General features: G+C 41.6%; 1 protein-coding gene across 5 annotated transcripts in view; it reads right to left on the reverse strand.

Annotated features, from left to right (window-relative positions):
• fgf19 (fibroblast growth factor 19) overlaps nt 1–18,914 on the reverse strand; it is a 36,302-nt gene extending 17,388 nt beyond the window's left edge. For all 5 annotated transcript variants that reach the window (XM_068650550.1, XM_049717530.2, XM_049717528.2 and 2 more), the window contains exons 1-2: nt 18,186–18,914; nt 17,982–18,085 (exon numbers count right to left, since the gene is read on the reverse strand). In XM_068650550.1, the coding sequence (XP_068506651.1) occupies nt 17,982–18,085; nt 18,186–18,399 (318 nt within the window). In that variant the 5' untranslated portion in view covers nt 18,400–18,914. The remainder of the gene's footprint in view (nt 1–17,981; nt 18,086–18,185) is intronic.
• Nucleotides 18,915–19,115: the final 201 nt, after the last annotated feature.

Here is a 19,115-nt window from a genome sequence, read left to right on the forward strand (position 1 = left end):
ATACATTAAGACAATCAAATACAAGCTAGAATGTTTACTCAAAAAACTACGTCTCAAGTTGCTTTTTAAAAACATCCACAGATGCACGTAAACGGCCATAAACAGATTTAAGTAGACTCCAGGATTGCTTTTTCTGATTTTGTCTTCCTTGACCACAACAATGTTTTTCAAATAATGTAATCAAGAAGTGACAGGCGCATAAATTAATTACTTCTCGTCAAATGTATTGAGATCTTGTACTTCATATTAGCAATGCAAGGTCAAAACCTTTAGCTACCTTCAGATTTTTATGAGCTTCATTTGTCTTAAAGTACCAATTAACGTAATAGACTGACAAATGTCATCACAAAAAAGCAAATCAATGGCATGCATCACCTCACAAGGATTTGTTAATGTATTATAAGTGAGAATCTCAGAGGATCCAGAGGACTTTTAGCCCAAAAAAAACCATACTACCAATTCTCATTGTGACATCATGCAATACTGGATCCATCTGCACAAAATACCGTATTTGCCGGTGTATCGGTCGACCTTTTTCGATCCAAAATCGACCGAAAAAAATCGACCTCGACTTATACACCGAGTCATAAAATTTAACTTCGTATTCATCGCTTCAAATGTGATGGTAACCAAGGCCGTTTCTCATGCATCTCATTGTGCGTTGCACTTAGAAAATTTGAACCGGGCGGCGTGCGCGAGTGCGCGGCCCGCTGGAAGAATGAGGCGCCGCGATCTCCTCCGCGGTGCTTATAAACAGCCGATCCGCTCGGCGGGGGCTATTTTCGGCCACTTGGCGCGTGCGCACGGCCTCCCGGATGTGCCGGGCGGGTGCGCGAGCTCGCCGGCCGCTGGAAGTCCAATGAGGCGCCGCGATCTCCTCCGCGGTGCTTATAAACAGCCGATCCGCTCGGCGGGGGCTATTTTCGGCCACTTGGCGCGTGCGCACGGCCTCCCGGATGTGCCGGGCGGGTGCGCGAGCTCGCCGGCCGCTGGAAGTCCAATGAGGCGCCGCGATCTCCTCCGCGGTGCTTATAAACAGCCGATCCGCTCGGCGGGGGCTATTTTCGGCCACTTGGCGCGTGCGCACGGCCTCCCGGATGTGCCGGGCGGGTGCGCGAGCTCGCCGGCTGCTGGAAGTCCAATGAGGCGCCGCGATCTCCTCCGCGGTGCTTATAAACAGCCGATCCGCTCGGCGGGGGCTATTTTCGGCCACTTGGCGCGTGCGCACGGCCTCCCGGATGTGCCGGGCGGGTGCGCGAGCTCGCCGGCCGCTGGAAGTCCAATGAGGCGCCGCGATCTCCTCCGCGGTGCTTATAAACAGCCGATCCGCTCGGCGGGGGCTATTTTCGGCCACTTGGCGCGTGCGCACGGCCTCCCGGATGTGCCGGGCGGGTGCGCGAGCTCGCCGGCCGCTGGAAGTCCAATGAGGCGCCGCGATCTCCTCCGCGGTGCTTATAAACAGCCGATCCGCTCGGCGGGGGCTATTTTCGGCCACTTGGCGCGTGCGCACGGCCTCCCGGATGTGCCGGGCGGTGCGTGAGCTCGCCGGCCGCTGGAAGTCGAATGAGGCGCCGCGATCTCCTCAGCGGTGCTTATAAAGTGCCGATCCGCTCGGCTTGGAGCTATTTCCGGCCTCCCGTTGGTGCCGGGCGGCGTACGCGAGCTCGCCGGCCGCGATCTCCTCCGCTGTGCTTATAAACAGCCGCATGCGCACGGCCTCCCGGAATTTGAACACATTTCGTCAATAAATTTCGCATATTGAATTTTGAAGTTTAATATAATGCAACAATTGAGCTCGACTTATACAAAGGATATATCATAAAATCATAAATTTCCGTCGAATTTTAGGGGGTCGACTTATACACCGAGTCGACCTGTACACCGGCAAATACGGTAGACAGAATAATAAAAATTGTTTTACAGCGAAAAAATATCACAAATCATTTGACAAGTATAATTGTTTGAGGACAACACAAAAGTCAGTATGCTATTTAATAAACAAAAAAAGGAGATTTAAAAAAGTTAAAGTTACAATGATCGTCACACACACATCTGGGTGTGGTGAAATTTGTCCTCTGCATTTAACCCATCCCCGTGTGATTTTGATCCATCCCCTGGGGGAGAGGGGAGCAGTGAGCAGCAGCGGTGCCACGCTCGGGAATCATTTGGTGATCTAACCCCCTATTTCCATCCCTTCATGCTGAGTGCCAAGCAGGGAGGAAATGGGTCCCATTTTTATAGTCTTTGGTATGACCGGGCCGACCTACCCACAACCTTCCAGTCTCAGGGCGGACACTCTACCACGAGTCCACTGAGCTGGCAGCAAATGAGGACTGAACATCAACTCAACAATAGTCTGTTTTGTCATTTTGTAGCATCAGATGGGTTGTTTGCAGAATTACAAATACACTATTCCAAATTTTCCAATCTTTAGACAAATGAGGCCTTTTGATTAAATATACATACGTACGTACGTACGTACGTACGTACAGTACGTACATATGTACATACGTACATACTGTACACACTGTACACACTGTACGTACGTACGTACGTACGTACATACGTACATAGGGTATCTCACAAAAGTTAGTAGACCCGTCTCATTTCTGCAATGTTTTAATTATAGCTTGTCATGGGACAACACTGAAGAAATGACAATTTGATCCAATGTTAAGTAGTCACTGTAGAGCAGGGGTATCAAACTCATTTTTTTCGCGGGCCGCATTGTAGTCATAGCTTCTTTCGGAGGGCCATTATGACTGTCAACCCAAATAAATGTATGAGCACCTCATATTATATACAGTAAAAGCTACAAAACAAACTGACAAATAACTCGTTTTCAAATCAGACGAGTAAAAACTGGTCAAATACTTTTAAAAAAAGGTATTATTAAAAGTGAATACAATTTGCAATTCTAGTAATGACACACGAATTTTATGCACAATTTGTCTTTGCGGGCCACATAAAATGATGTGTATCTGGCCCCCGGGCCTTGAGTTTGACACCTGTGCTGTAGAGCTTGGATAGCAAAGTAAATTTATTGTTACTTCAAAGTAACTCAAAATACAACAATGAATGTGTAAAATGCTCGCAACAAAAGTGAGTACACCCCAACTGAAAATCTCAAAATTAAGCCAAAATTGGGACCAATTAGGCATTTTTCCTCCCTGTGTGATGCAACTATTTAGTGTACTGAGGTGTTAGGTGTGATTGGGGATTAGGTGTATTAAATTAGGTATTTTCACTCTCATACTGGTCACAGGAAGTTCAACGTGGCACCTCATGGCAAAGAACTCTCCGAGGATCGAAAGAAAGACGGCCTAGGCTATAAGAAGATTGCCAACACCCTGAAACTGAGCTGTAGTACGGTGGCTAAGACCATACAGCGGTTTAAGAGGACAAGTTCCATTCAAAACAGACCTCGCCATGGTCGACAAAAGAAGTTGAGTGCGCGCGCTCAGCGTCATATTCAGAGGTTGGCTTTGGAAAACAGGCGTATGAGTGCTGCCAGCATTGCTGTAGAGGTTGAAGGGGTGGGGGGTCAGTCTGTCAGTGCTCAGACCATACGCCGCACACTGCATTCAATTGGTCTGCATGGCTATCGTCCCAGAAAAAAGCCTCTTCTAAAAAACATGGACAAGAAAGCTCACAAAAGGTTTGCTGAAGACAAGCAGACTAAGGATATGGGTTATTGGAACCGTGTCCTGTGGTCTGATGAGACCAAGATAAACACATTTAGTTCAGATGCTGTCCAGCATGTGTGGCGGCAACCAGGTCGCCGCTGGAATTCTCTTCCACTCTTCCATCTGAGTCTACTTGTCTTCAGGATATGGATATGGGTTACTGGAACCATGTCTTGTGGTCTGATAAGACCAAGATAAACATATTTGGTTCAGATGGTGTCCAGAGTGTGTGGCGGCAACCAGGTGAAGAGTACAAAGACAAGTGTGTCTTGCCTACAGTCAAGCATGGTGGCGGGAGTGTCATGGTCTGGGGCTGTATGAGTGCTGCTGGCACTGGGGAGCTACAGTTCATTGAGGGAACAATGAATGCCAACATGTACTGTGGAATACTGAAGCAGAGCATGGTCCCCTCCCTCCGTAAACTGGGCCGCAGAGCAGTAGTCCAACACGATAATGACCCCAAACACACCTCCAAGATGACCACTGGCTTCCTATAGAAGCTGAGGGTGAAGGTGATGGACTGGCCAAGCATGTCCCCAGACCTAAACATCTGTGGGGCATGCTCAAACGGAAGGTGGAGGAGCGCAAGGTCTCCAACATCCACCAGCTCCGTGATGTCATCATGGAAGAGTGGAAGAGGATTCCAGCGGCGACCTGTGAAGCTCTGGTGAACTCCATGCCTAAAAGGGTTACGGCGGTGCTGGAAAATAACGGCGGCCACACAAAATATTGACATTTGGGTCCAATTTTGACATTTTCAGTTGAGCTGTACTTACTTTTATTGCCAGCATTTTACACATTCATTGTTATATTTTGAGTTACTTTGAAGTAACAATAAATTTACTTTGCTATCCAATCTCTACAGTGACTACTTAACATTGGATCAAAGTGTAATTTCTTCAGTGTTGTCACATGACAAGATATAATTAAAATATTGCAGAAATGAGAGGGGTGTACTCACTTTTGTGAGATACTGTACACACCGTATTGGCCCGAATAAAAGACGGTGTTTTTTGCATTGAAATAAGACTGAAAAAGTGGGGGTCGTCTTACATTCGGGGTCTAGACATTATACCCATTCACTTGTGCGCAGCGGTAAGTTAAAGGTTGCTGGTATCGACTGAGTATGTTGCTGTGATCGTGTGCGTCTTTGACACGAACTGAGTATATAGTACATTTCATTGTTACTACTGTCTACAGTTGTGCCGTTTGTCTGATCGCGGTTTGTTTCGTGTGTGCGCCGTTTGATTGATAGCTTCTGCGCACTCCTTTAAGTTTGCCTCGCATCATACGAGTAGCCGTTAAGCAGCAGTACGGCGACTAACGGTCACCAGCAAATGTATGTTGTTGTATCGATGACTTATGTCTGGTGTGTTGCCGAGACTATTTCATTTATGGTTATCTAGTATAGCGGAACCGTTACACGCAGTTAGTTACGTAATGTGTGCCATCTACTAGTGTTGTGTGACGTCAGAAGTTGAGCGTTGACTTACGTGCTGTATTTCTGTCTGTTGCAGAACCACACAACACACACACACACACACACAAACCCACACACACACACCCCACACACCCTTTACACGCTTCATACAATAATCACACACAGAAGAATCACATTCACACACCCAAAGACTCACCCATGTACACTACACACACCTGCTCTCACATCCTTACGACCAAACATGTGCCTATACCTCTTTGCCAGTTTGCCTATATGCCCATGTGAGCCACAGTGCCTGATACTTTTTTGCCAATAATCGCACTTTAGTTTGCATATTTAAATGTTGAGATATTAAGATGATAGACAGTTTTTGCATGATTTGAATGAGGCAAAATAACATGCTTTTTCTCTCGAATGTATTGTTATAATCATTTGTTTCAGATGTAATTATTTTCTATATAAAAATTAAATTTGGTATTCAAAAAGTATTTTTTCAAACTTGAGTCTTGAAAAAGAGGGGGTCATTCTATATTCGGGCCAATACAGTACATACGTACATACATACATACATACTTACATACTTACATACATATATACATACATACATACATACATACATACATACATACATACATACATACATACATACATACATACATGCGTGCATGCTTACATACAAAAACACAGACAAAAGAAAAAACAGGTCAGGGGACAGAAGGGGTAAGCGTTGGGGGGGGTGATACGACTGTGTGGTGTGGTGTTGGAGTTTTATTGCAAGCATAAGGTAAAAGATAAGTAAGTACACAAATATATAAAAATAAATTAAACAAATAATAACCTTCAACAATAGCAGAATAAATGACAATGAAGAGAGGAAGAGAAGAAAGCATGGGGAGGGACAGTACACTTTACAATATGATGTCGTTCTCGGTAATGATAACAATAGCAATAAGAGTATAATGTATAATACATACATTATTTATATTTTTTAATGATACTAGTAAGAATGGTATATCCTAGACATAGTCATAAGTTCAGTTCAGGCAGCCGTGAGGGTAGGACGCATTTTTTTGTTCTCAAGGTTATGTCAAGTGAGACATAGCGGCATACAGACACACAGACATGCAAAATACAAATTACTTAACATAAAATAGCTTTACTTTTACATGGGAGGAGCAGAAGAAAGATATTTTTTATATTTTATTTTTGAGCGATGGGACCAAAAAACGATCAGAGAATGTCCGATGCTTTGAAAGAAATCATAAATCATTAGAGAACTCTGGAAAAAAAATCAGCAGAAAACTCTGAACACGCTTCAAGAGACTGGAAGGGAGATTAAAAACATTAAGAAGAGTATGATGGAAATGAAGACTCCATTTAATAGATTAGAAACCAAGATGGAAGAAATTGCATTTCTCAAAATTGAGAATGCCAAGAAGGACCAGCTGATGAAAATTCTCACCAACAGAGTGGAAGACATCGACCAACAATATAAAATGAATGATGTGATCATCTCTAAGCTCAAGATCTCCCCTAGACAATAGGACCGATGGTGGAGACGAGGTAGACAATCGATCCATGGAACAGCAAGTGGTGGATTTCCTTACAACAACAAAACATAGCGCTGGACAAGGCAAATGTAGATTTCTGTTCACTTCTTCCCAAGAGGGGCAACTGGCAGTAGGGTGAGTGAAAATCATCTGGTACTACTGAGATTTATAAGTATCTAGCACAAAGTTTCTTTGCTGAAACAGGGAAAGAATTTGAGAGGCTGAAATGTCTACATCAAGGGTGTCAAACTTATTTTTGTCGGGGGCCGCGTCATAGTCATGGTTTCCTTCGAAGGGCCATTGAAATTGCCAACCCAAATAAATGTCTGAATGTCTCAAATTATATATAGTGTATGGTACTCAACAAACTAGTGAATGACTAGATGAATAACTAGTTTTCAAAAGAAACTAAGAAAAAATGTTAACATATTTTAAAAATATGAATGGTAATAAAAATTGCCAGCAATAGATCTATTTTTTAAAAGTGAAAACATTTAGTAATTTCAATATTGACATATGAATTTGATGCACAATTTGTCTTCGCGGGCCACATAAAATGATGTGGCGGGCCGTATCTGGCCCCCGGGCCTTGAGTTTGAGACATGTGGTCTACATCAATGAAAATCTAAAAAACAAAATGCAACCAATGCTTGGAGAGCCCGCCAACTGAAAAACCAAGGAAAACTACAAAGCACTTGGACGACAAATTGTAGAATCTTTATAGTCATCCCCAGATAATACCAAACCAGTGTTGATCAAAGTTGTGGAAGAGCTGGAGAAATATGCTAATTTAGACATTTTTGTATGTCATTTATACTCTTAATATAGTATTTACATGTTTGAACTATTAATGTTCTAATGATAACATATGCACTTATATAGTTTAATATACATTTCTGTAACGTGTGGGTGCCGGTGGCCGCTTGGCCACGCCCCCCTATCACCATGATCACCGGCATCTGGCGCTGTCTCATCAGGAAATCTATATTAGCATGACCAGCGCAACTCCAATAGTCAGCTTGTCTTGTCGTGTCCTTGTCCGCATCAGAGCAGAGAGAAAAAGAAAGAAGAGAAGAGAAAGAAAAGAAGAGTCCTGTCATCCAGCCACCCACGCTCAGCGAATACAGCCTCTCCCGTCCACCGCTCCAAGACTCCATTGATCCGCTTCCCTTTCACAATAAAGTCTGGTCGCTCTGCACATGGCTGTACTGTCCAATCCTTACAATTTCTTGATACACAAAAAAATTATGTACGTTAAAAATGAGAGGGTGACACTGCTTCGCGGTTTTTCACATATCGCGGATGGTCTTGGAACCAATTATTCGCAATAAACGAGGGATTACTGTATATGCCTATTCTCATGTGCTGCATTTAAAAACACAGTGGCATGGAGTATAGAGACGGAATGGGCTGGTCCTCCTGGATTTGCTAATTTTAGTTTAACTCATCTTTTTCCCTTTTCTATACTATAGCATTGTATAATTATTGTTTTCATTACCACTAAATAATACTACCGTATTTTCCGCACTATAAGGCACACCTAAAAACCTCCAATTTTCTCAAAAGCCTTATAATCTGGTGCGCCTTATATATGGACCAATATTGAGCCACTACAGCAGGTGTGTCAAAAGTCCGGCCCGCGGGCCAAATGCGGCCTGCGTCTAAATTTAAACTGGCCCGAAGCATTGTGTCATAAAATCAATCATAAGTGGCCCACTGGCACTGTCGGGGAGACCTGCGCACCCCAGAGCGAGCCACAGAAATGAAACTCATCCTCACGGGAACGCGCACATGAGCCAGCGCTCATGATTGTTTGTGAGCATGTCTCCTCCGTCCCTTCCCAGTTCAAGCGCACACAAGTGTCCGTTTGTAAGATACTCAGTGACACAGACACTTCCTCATTCAAATGTCCACACACCAAGGACTAAGGCGACGCTAAAATCAGAGACCCTGCAAGTGACGCTGCACAGGGAAAGGCAAAAAAAAAAAAAACTCGTGAGAGCTGTCTACTTCGTACTAACTCTACACACTACTACGCGTCCGCGCCGCCCACTCACTGTGATAGCAAACAGCAAAAAGACTATGGATCATTATTTTGTGATTATAAAGTAATTTGTTGCGTCTGAAGTTGAAATAAAAAAGATTAAATGGAGAATGATTTGATTTGGATTAAAAATCTGACATGATGCAACCTGGCCTATTTACTGCAGTCACAAACACCAATATCACCCTTCTTATTCATACAACAATAACAATAATAAAACAAACTTAATACATCTAACAAAAAAATTCATTCAACTATCATAAAATTGTTAATTTGTTATTATTTCAATCTTTAACTTTTCTGGTAGTGCAATTGACAACAGATTCACATTTGCAATATCAACCTTTCGGCAAAGGATATAGTGAAGGATATAGTTACATATTTAAGTATTTAAGTTCATTCACAATGGTAATGGTTCGAGGAATGTCGGTGCAAATGGTCAGCCCCTAAAGTTTGGACACCCCTGCACTACAGGTCTCGCAACTACGGCAAGCAGCCGCCGACTTCATTTTCTTCCGTAGAAGAAGAAGCGTGCGGTACATGCTGGGATATACTACCGGTATATATATTTCATTTCCATTTGTTTTTTTATGTAAAGACCCAAAAATGGCTCCTACTAAGAGACATGCCTACGACGCAGAGTTTAAACTCAAGGCGATCAGTCACGCGGAAGAACACAGGAATAGAGCAGCAGCGAGAGAATTTGACATTAACGAGTTAATGGTGCGGCGGCTCGGTGGCGCACTGGGTAGCACGTCCGCCTCACGTCCGCCTCACAGTTAGGAGGGTGCGGGTTCGATTCCACCTCCGGCCCATGCGGAGTTTGCATGTTCTCCCCGAGCCCGCGTGGGTTTTCTCCGGGCACTCCGGTTTCCTCCCACATCCCAAAAAAACATGCTTGGTAGGCCGATTGATCACTCCAAATTGTCCCTAGGTGTGAGTGCGAGTGCGAATGGTTGTTTGTCTCTGTGTGCCCTGCGATTGGCTGGCAACCGGTTCAGGGTGTCCCCCGCCTACTGCCCGATGACGGCTGGGATAGGCTCCAGCACGCCCGCGACCCCCGTGGGGACTAAGCGGTTCAGAAAATGGATGGATGGATGGATGGATGAGTTAATGGTGCGGAAATGGAGGAAGCAACAAGATGAGCTACGCCAAGTCAAGAAGACTAAAAAGAGTTTCCGAGGGAACAAAGCACGATGGACAAATTTGGAGGACAAAGTCGAACAGTGGGTTGTTGAACAGAGAGCAGCAAGTAGAAGTGTCAGTACAACCACTATTCGAATTAAGGCAATAGCGCTAGCAAACGAACTTGACATTAATGACTTTAACGGCGGTCCTTCTTAGTACTTTCGCTTTATGAAAAGACGTAATCTCTCCATCCGCACACGAACTACTGTTTCACAGCAACTGCCAAAAGACTACCAAGAACAGCTGGCCACTTTTCGCACATATTGTAACAACAAGATTACTGAAAAAAAAAATCCGGCCAGAGCACATCATCAACATGGACGAAGATCCACTCATCTTTGATATTCCTGTGAACTGCACTGTTAATAAAACAGGAGCACGTACGGTAAATGTTCGCACCACAGGGAATGAGAAATCAGCCTTCACGGTAGTTCTCACTTGGCAGGCTAATGGGAGAAACGTCCCCCCATTGTTTTTTTCAAGAGGAAGACCATGCTAAAAGAAAACTTTCCAGCCGGCGACGTCATCAAAGCCAACTCAAAGGGATGGATGGATGGATGGATGGATGGATGGATGGATGGATGGATGGATGGATGGATGGATGGATGGATGGATGGATGGATGGATGGATGGATGGATGGATGGATGGATGGATGGATGGATGGATGGATGGATGGATGGATGGATGGATGGATGGATGGATGGATGGATGGATGGATGGATGGAGAAAAGATGAGCGAGTGGTTGAGAGAAATCTATGAAGAGACCAGGTGGCTTTTTTCACACAGCTCCGTCCCTGCTGATCTTTGACTCCATGCGCGCCCATATCACCAATGGTGTCAAAAAACAAGTGGGTTTTTTAGTGGTACATACTAATTCAACACTCGCCATCATTCCGGGTGGATTGACAAAAGAACTCCAGCAGCTAGATATCAGTGTCAACAGGGCATTCAAAGCTCGGATGTGAAGTGCGTGGGAACGGTGGATGACAGAAGGCGAACACATGTTCACCAAGACGGAGACAGCGCCGGACGACATACGCCACTATCTGCCAGTGGATCATAAATGCATGGGCTGATATATCTGTCTCAACTGTTGTCCGAGCTTTCAGGAAGGCAGGAATTGTCACTGAACTGCTAGACAGCAGCAGCAACACTGACTCGATCAATGACGACTTCGAAGAGACGGAGCCGGGCATGTTGGATGCCGTATCCGCCCAACTGTTTAATTCGGACACTGAAGAAGAAGAATTCCAGGGATTCGTGGATGAGGACTAACTTATTAAAGTAAGCTTTATATTTTTATTTTGTGTGTTGTGTGGTATTAACGTTTGAGCAATGTTGAGTTATTGATATATTGTTATTGTTTTCACTATTTCGAGTGTTACTATATTGTGATTGCATTAACGTTTGAGCAACGTTGAGTTATTGATATATTGTTATTGTTTTCACTATTTCGAGTGTTACTATATTGTGATTGCATTAACATTTGATTTACCGTAACAGTTTCTGACTGTTTTTTACGTGTTTATTGAATCGAGGAAATGTTCCCCTCCACTATGTGATATGAATATTGCACTACATGTTATACCTTAAACTACGCTGGTTTGTAATCTATTAATAAAGTTTACTGAGCTATCTGACTGTTTTGTTGACATTCCCTATGCTGGTTTGTAATCTATTAAAAGTTTACTGATCTATCTATCTGTTTTGTTGAGATTTCCCTTTAGCGCAGCTCCATCTAATTGATGCATAACGTAACCTTCAGTCTGTACTGTAGCGGCTATAATATGCGCTTTATAATCCTATGCGCCTTATATCTGGACAAAGTTTTAAAATGGGCCATTCATTGAAGGTGCACCTGATAAACCGGTGTGCCTTATAGTGCGGAAAATACGGTATATACATTATGGTATATCACACAAGCAGACTAAATCATAAAAAGAAATACAGTAAACCCTCGTTTATCGCGGATAATTGGTTTCAAAAATCACCCGCGATAAGTGAAATCCGCGAAGTACGATCACCAACAAGGAGTACTGGGCAGGCAAACGAGTTAGCGGAAAGATGCTAATTCGCGATCCTGCTAATACGCGAAAACGAACTTCTAAAGGAATGTAAACGAACATTTGGAGCAATACTACATTGTCCTACAGGTTAGACACATTTCCTCAATTTAGAAGTTTTATTTTGACTTTTAAATGTTTTTTTAATTTGGAAAAAAAATCTGCAATGTAGTGAAGCCGCGATAAATGAAACGCGAAGTAGCGATGGATCACTGTACTCGTGATATATATACAGTCAAACCTCGGTTTTCGGCCACAATCCGTTCCAGAAGGCGGTTCGAGAAGTGAATCGGTCGAATTCCGAATCTATTTTTCCCCATTACAAATAATGGAAAAAATTTTAATTCGTTCCAAGACCAACAAAACGTCTTTTATAAGCATTGGTTCATTTGCTCATTTTTGTCCGATCGCGCAACTGCAGCGCACCGCCGAACGCGCAACCGTAGTGCGCCGCCGACCGCACCGCGCTGGTCGCATTATTGTGACAGAGCCGTCGCTGAAATTTAGAAAATATTTTTAAAGTCCGTATGTACTTTCCAAAATTTAAGTGGACCTCAGTGCGCAGAGAGCTTAATTTTGTCCGATCGCGCAGCCGCAGCGCACCCGGCGCTCACTGTCGCATTGCTTTAAGAGCGTCTTTGTGTTTTAGGATGGCTTTACTGCTCCCACTTGCTTTATTTGGAGGCATATTAGGGGTTAATACAATCCTCAAAGTAACGAAAATACAATAACGAACGGAGTCAGTCGGCATCCGGGCCGCGCGGTCGGGTTTTCTCGGGTCCTTTCGGCTCATCTCGCGAGGTTCGACCTCCGAATTTTCTTCGACAACCGAAGCAAAGAAATCTCGAATTTTTTGTTAGAATTCCGATTTGTTCGAGAACCGGGATTGTCATGGATTGGGTGGAGCAGGGCGACCATATGCAGTTCGGACCAAGGTTTATTGAAGGGAACTCAAAAGGCAAACTGACATGACTTAACAAACAATAACTTGACTGACTGACCGGGACGTGAAACAAAAAGACAGCAGGACATGACGACAGCAAGACAGTACGACAACAACAACACAATGATCCGACCGGGAGTAAGGGGCAGACAGGACTTAAATACAAAACACGAAACACGAGGCAGGTGACCGCGATTGCATTGATTGAGGTGACACAGGAGGGGAGGGGCGACGCGAACAGAAACTATGGCAACCTAGACACTTAGCAAAACTGGGGATCAGACGTGACAGGGACGTTTGAAAACCGAGGTTTGACTGTACAGATAATCCAAGAGAAAACAAAAAGCTGTATGAGCAAATGACAAATTATGATGAGGTACATTAAAGACGCCAGAGAAACATAGTAAATAATAATACTAATATTGAATGATGAATGGTAATAATAATAAATAATAATAATAATTGGAGAAAGAAGAGTACAAAAGAATAATTAAACCATAATCATAATAGATTGTTATCATTTGCCATAAACATATCATAAACATAATTGTGATAAATAGTCAAAGTACTAGTCAAAAAGGTATATGCAGTAGTTTTGGACTGATGGGGCAGTTAAGAGTAATGGGCATTATTGGCTCTCAAGAAAAGAAAAAGAGAAAACTCGGGGAAGAAATGGAGTGATATTAAAACTTAAAGCAACAGGAGATCAGATAAGTTTGGTTTTGTGGATTCAGGTCCGGACATTTAATCATAGGAGGGTGCTGTATGTTCCAAAGTAATGTAGTCTCGAAGTAGGTTTATGTTAATGTTGTTCTAAGTTTTCCAGTTAATGAGGATAGTTTTCTTGCCGATGTCTCGAGCAACAAGAAGAGTTGGAGTTTAATGTTTTGTTGTCAACTACTAATAGGTTCCCTAGCAGGCAGAGAGATGGAGATGTTGGGATGTGGCAGCTCAGCAAGCAGGATAGTGCCTGCATGACCTCTTCCCAAAATTGTTTGATTGGGGTGCACTGCCAGGTGGTGTGAATGTATGAATCTGTGCAATGTTGAGTGCAGTGTGTACAGTTTGCATTTGTGAATCCCATTTTAGCTAGCCTCTCACCACTGTAATGTAGTTTGTGTAGAATATTGTATTGTATTAATTGCAGATTGGTTGGTCATGGAGAATGTCTTTTTACAAAATTGGGTCCAGCGATTCTGCCTATTAGAGATAGTGCTATATTAAGCCAGTGGTGTAAATCATCTTCTACATTTTTTGTAATGGTATAAAGTTCAGAGGTATCAACACTGACAGCCTGGTGGGAATTTCAATGCCGAGTGGAGATTGGTGATGTTTAGGCTGACCCAAATAGTATAATGTAATGGCATAATGGAGGATTTGTTCCAGTTTGTTCCAGTTTATTGTGTGATCTGTAATCTTGGAAAGTGTTTCTATCATTTTAATTGTTTCTTGCAATGAGGATTGTGGTTCTTGGAGGAAAAGTAGAATATCATCTGCATAAAGGTAGATTTTATGTTCTAACCTGGGCATTATACGCATTGCGTTCTGACGTATGGCTGCTGCTAGGGGTACAGTGAAAATGGTGAATAAGAAGGGGGAGAGGAGACATCCTTGTTCCCCTGTGCAGTATGAAGTACTGTGATTGTGGCCGAAGGTGAAGTGTACAGAATATTAGAGTTGATAAATGCCTCCCCAAAGGCAAATTTACGTAGTGTGGTGAAGAGAAATTTCCAATTAACCCTATCATAAGCTTTTTCAGCATCTGAGGTCCGTATGATTGTGTCTTTTTTTTCTTTTTGTAGTGATGTTAGGTGGATATGATTAAACAGACGGCGGGTGTTGCTAGATGAATGTCTTTGATGAATCCTGTCTGGTCTCGATGTATTATATGGAGTATTATTTTTTCTAGTCTTTATGCTAATATTGCTTAAGCTTTTTACATCGGCATTGATGAGTGAAATTGGGTGATAACTTGACAAAAGGGTTGGATCTTTATTAGGTTTAGGAAGAAGTGAAATCAGGTCTGTATTCATATGTAGTGGAAACTTTGATGTTTATTTTATTTCTGTTATTACTTGCACGAATAATGGAGACAGTGTGGGCCAGTAGTGTTTATAGAACTCAACAGGAAAGCCATCTGTACCAGGTGCTTTATTCTTGGGCATTTTTTGGAGAGCTGAATGTTGTTCTTTTTCGATTATTGGCGAACAATTTGTTCTTTGTTAAGACCAGGGAGATGATTATTTAAGAATTGCATTATGTTTTCTTTATTAGGATCTATGTCCGAGGAGTACAGTTTGCTGTAATAATTTAGGAAAATGTTATATATTTCTTTTGTTACATTAGTTGACTTCCCTGTTGAGTCCTTACTGGTGACAATAGTTGATTTCTCTTTATTTCTTTTAATTTGATTTGCCAGATATTTACCAGAATTGTTGCCATGATGGAAGTTCTCCTGTCTGAGTCTACAGATTAGGAATTGGTTTCTTTTGTTCATAATTTGGTTTAGTTGGGGTTTATATTGTCTAAATTATTTAAGAGTGGCTTCTGATGTGTTGTTGGCATAGATTATTTCCATTTCTTTATTTATTTTTCTCTAAATGATCTTGTTTCTTTTTCCTTCTTGTGTTTATGGGTAGAAAATGAAATAATTTTACCTCTTACTAATGCCTTTTCTGATTCCCAAACTAATGATGCTGATGACTCTGCAGAGTCATTTATTTCTAGGAAGGATGTCCACTGTTTTTTTCATATAACTATCGAATTCCGGATCTTTTAAAAGGGATGTGTTGAAGCGCCATCTAGTGGGTGGCTTGTGTAGGATAGGAAGCGTCCATATACATAAGTGTTAGGTGGGAAGTGGTCACTAATGGTTATTGGGCGGTTTTATGTGTCTACGATATTTGGTATTATTTAATTACTGACCAAAAAAGTAAGACTGATGGAAAGGTGAGTAAAATGTATATTCTCTGGTGATGAGGTGTTGTTGCCTCCAACCATCGCCAAGACCAAAATCACTCATGAACGGGTGTATTATTTTTCTGGTGATTCTTGATTTATTCAATGACGGGTTGATTACTGTATTAAAGTCCCCTCCTATGAGCAGTTAGTGAGATTCGAAATGGAAGCAAAAATTCTTAAAAACAAGGGGGTCATCAGAGTTTGGGCCATAAACGTTGCCGATTTTAATTGGTTTGTGGTCAATTAAAACATTTATGATTATATAACGTCCTTCGGGGTCTGAAATCGTTGTATTAAGAACTAACTGTACCTTTTTATTAATCAGGATGCATACATGTCTTTGCCTTGAATTATAAGATGAAGAAAAGGAATGAGTAAATTCATTTGTTTTTAAACTATCCTTCTTTGACTGTGAAAGATGAGTGTCTTGTAAGTGAGAAACATGAGCCTGCAGTTTATCGATATAGTTCAGGACCTTCAATTTTTTTTTGTCTGGGAGCAAATCCCACAAACATTCCAGGTTACCAGTTTGAGCTGCATAATATGTAACTTTTAGGGGTTCTTGTTTTGTGCAAATTGTTGTTTCTGTGGCAGTGTTTGTATTTATATGTGTTTGTGTCAAGTGTGTGCAACAATACAGTACAATAAATGACAAATGTCAATGGACAAAGATGAACAAAACACAGATACAAAGAACAAAGACAAAGAATCAGTAATAAATAGTCATTTAAATAGTGCTGTTCTTTCAGTTCTTCGACATCTGTTTATCTTGGCTGCAGCTATCTATTCAGAGGCCAAGGTTGTTTTAGCTGGCACTTTTCATTCATGTTTTTTGCTCTGTAAACATATCCTATCCTTTACCAAACTGGACAAAGGTTGATGAACCAAATGCCTTTTTGAAATTAATGAGTAGACATTTTGTGTTGTCTGAATACAGAAGTTGACACTTTTGCGAGATGCATCAAACGGTAAATGGTGAACATCAGTCACTCACAGAACATTTGTTCTCTGCAATCCCAATTTGTAAATCCCAACCAGTACTTTTTGATCACATTGAATGTTTGATTATCTAAATGTTAACATTTTTGGAGCAATGCTGCTTAGTGTACCAGATTATCAATGTAAAGATGCAGCTGACTCCAAGTGAGACTGCACCTGAGACTGGTTTATCACAAGGCATATATAAACAAACAACCATTCACGCTCACATTCACACCTAAGAAAAATGTACCGTCTTCAATAAACATTCCATAGAATGCGGGATAAATATCATCTGCCGTTTGATTGTCTGTCTTAAAAGTAGATAGCCCAAAATACTTGAATTCCAGTACTTGTTTACATGGACCCCTTTAACTTCCATCTATTTTCTGTACCACTTGTTCTCATTCGGCTTATGGTTTAGCTGGGATTTATCTTAGCTGACTTACTTTGAGTGAGAGGTGCGGTACAACCTGTACTTGACAGCAGTCGATTGTAGTGTAAATATAGACAGACGACCATTCACATTCAAACATATAGACAGTTTAGGCATTCTCGCAAGACAGACTCCCTGAAAAAAGCAAGCAGGGGCAGAACCTGCAAACATGCAGGATACATGCAAAAGCCAAAGGTAGGATTACAATTGTGAGGCAGATTTGCGACTCACTTTCTCCATTTTGATTAAGTACACAACATCTAATGAGGCTGAAGTACTTTGCATAACATCTAAAAACTGTATTTTTCTTTTTTGGTTTTGACACTCGTAATACTGTAATATAATATGAAATATTGTGGCTGGACATTTGTAATTTTTACTCAGTTCCAGAATGTTTTACCTTGGTTTTGTCTTGAATGTTAATCAATAAAAAGAGAAGATAAAAAGTAAATAAATACCCCATAAAGTGATTCGGAAAAAAACTTAACCCACATCGCCTGCATGAATCAAACTGTAATAAACAACACTCAAAACAAAATTGGAATGTCATCTAAATTATACCATTGATTGTGTTCCGAGGATAAATTAAAAATATTTGTCCAAAGTGCTGTATGTACCTTGCATGTGATACAATTTCGGAAGTTTATGATTTCATCTAGAAGCATTTTAAAACACACATGATTACTTACTGATGAGTACAACCTTCCATCAATATCCATGCAAAGAAACTGTGCTGTTTCAATGCCTCTGATGACAATACAGCCTGGATCCACAGGGCGCATCTCCATCAGGCCTTTTATTCACATTTGATGAATACAGCACAAATAGCAATATTATTGGCAAACACTGCATTTTGCACTGTCAAGTTATGTACATATTATTCCATTACTTACTGTACGGAGTTTGATCTGCAGAACCGAGAATCTGTCCATCTTCATGAATCATAAGATGTACTCCTGCCCTGGCAGCATAGAGGTGCCGAAAGCGAACTGTCTCACTCCAGCCATTGTGTGAGCGGGATTCCAGGTTTGAAAGTGGTATAGAAACAAATGCTACCACAGCAAATACATTAACAACTAATATAGTAAATGTATGTACCAGAAGCATGATTCTTAAAGACCCCTGGGCCTATTCCGTTTTTGCTATTATTCTTGTTTGATAGTATAAAGCACTCGATTTCCTAGCTAGCCTTTTAAAAGCGGTTCTTATCAGTTACTGATAACCTTCTCCCCCAAATCCAGTTCCAGGAAGTATTCCAACACACCCCTTCACAACGTCCAACTAAATCGTTGTTTTCATTGGTCTCAGAGAAGCCCAACTACTACAATAATGAAATAAAGCACGAACAGAATTCCTCAATTAATCAAAACACAGAGAAAAATAAATAAATATTCATTCATTTCAGGTTGCTGAACTCAGCTCTGTAGTGCTGTAAGTCAGTGGTCCCCAACCTTTTTTGCGCCACGGACCGGTTACGTGTCAGAAATGTTTTCGCAGACCGGCCTTTATATAAATGAATAATACATTAAGATAAATAAATAATACATTTATAATAAATAGATAAATACGATGAAATAAAATGATACGACTGGCATAAAAACAAGTATAAACGACATAAAAATAAAACACACCATTACGTTGAATTAGTCGGAGTACTGAGTTTGTTTCTCAGAAACGAGCCGGTCCCATCTTGGCGTAATCGGAGACAATGACACCCGAAGTGGTTAAGGTTTGTCTTTAAATGCAGGATGCTTGGTATCCATGTGCCGAAGCAGTAGTGAAGGCTTCATTGCCTTGTCAGCTAGCCTATCGCCGCATATTAT

The sequence above is a fragment of the Syngnathus scovelli genome, chromosome 4 (assembly GCF_024217435.2).
Source record: "Syngnathus scovelli strain Florida chromosome 4, RoL_Ssco_1.2, whole genome shotgun sequence".
NCBI lineage: Eukaryota > Metazoa > Chordata > Actinopteri > Syngnathiformes > Syngnathidae > Syngnathus > Syngnathus scovelli.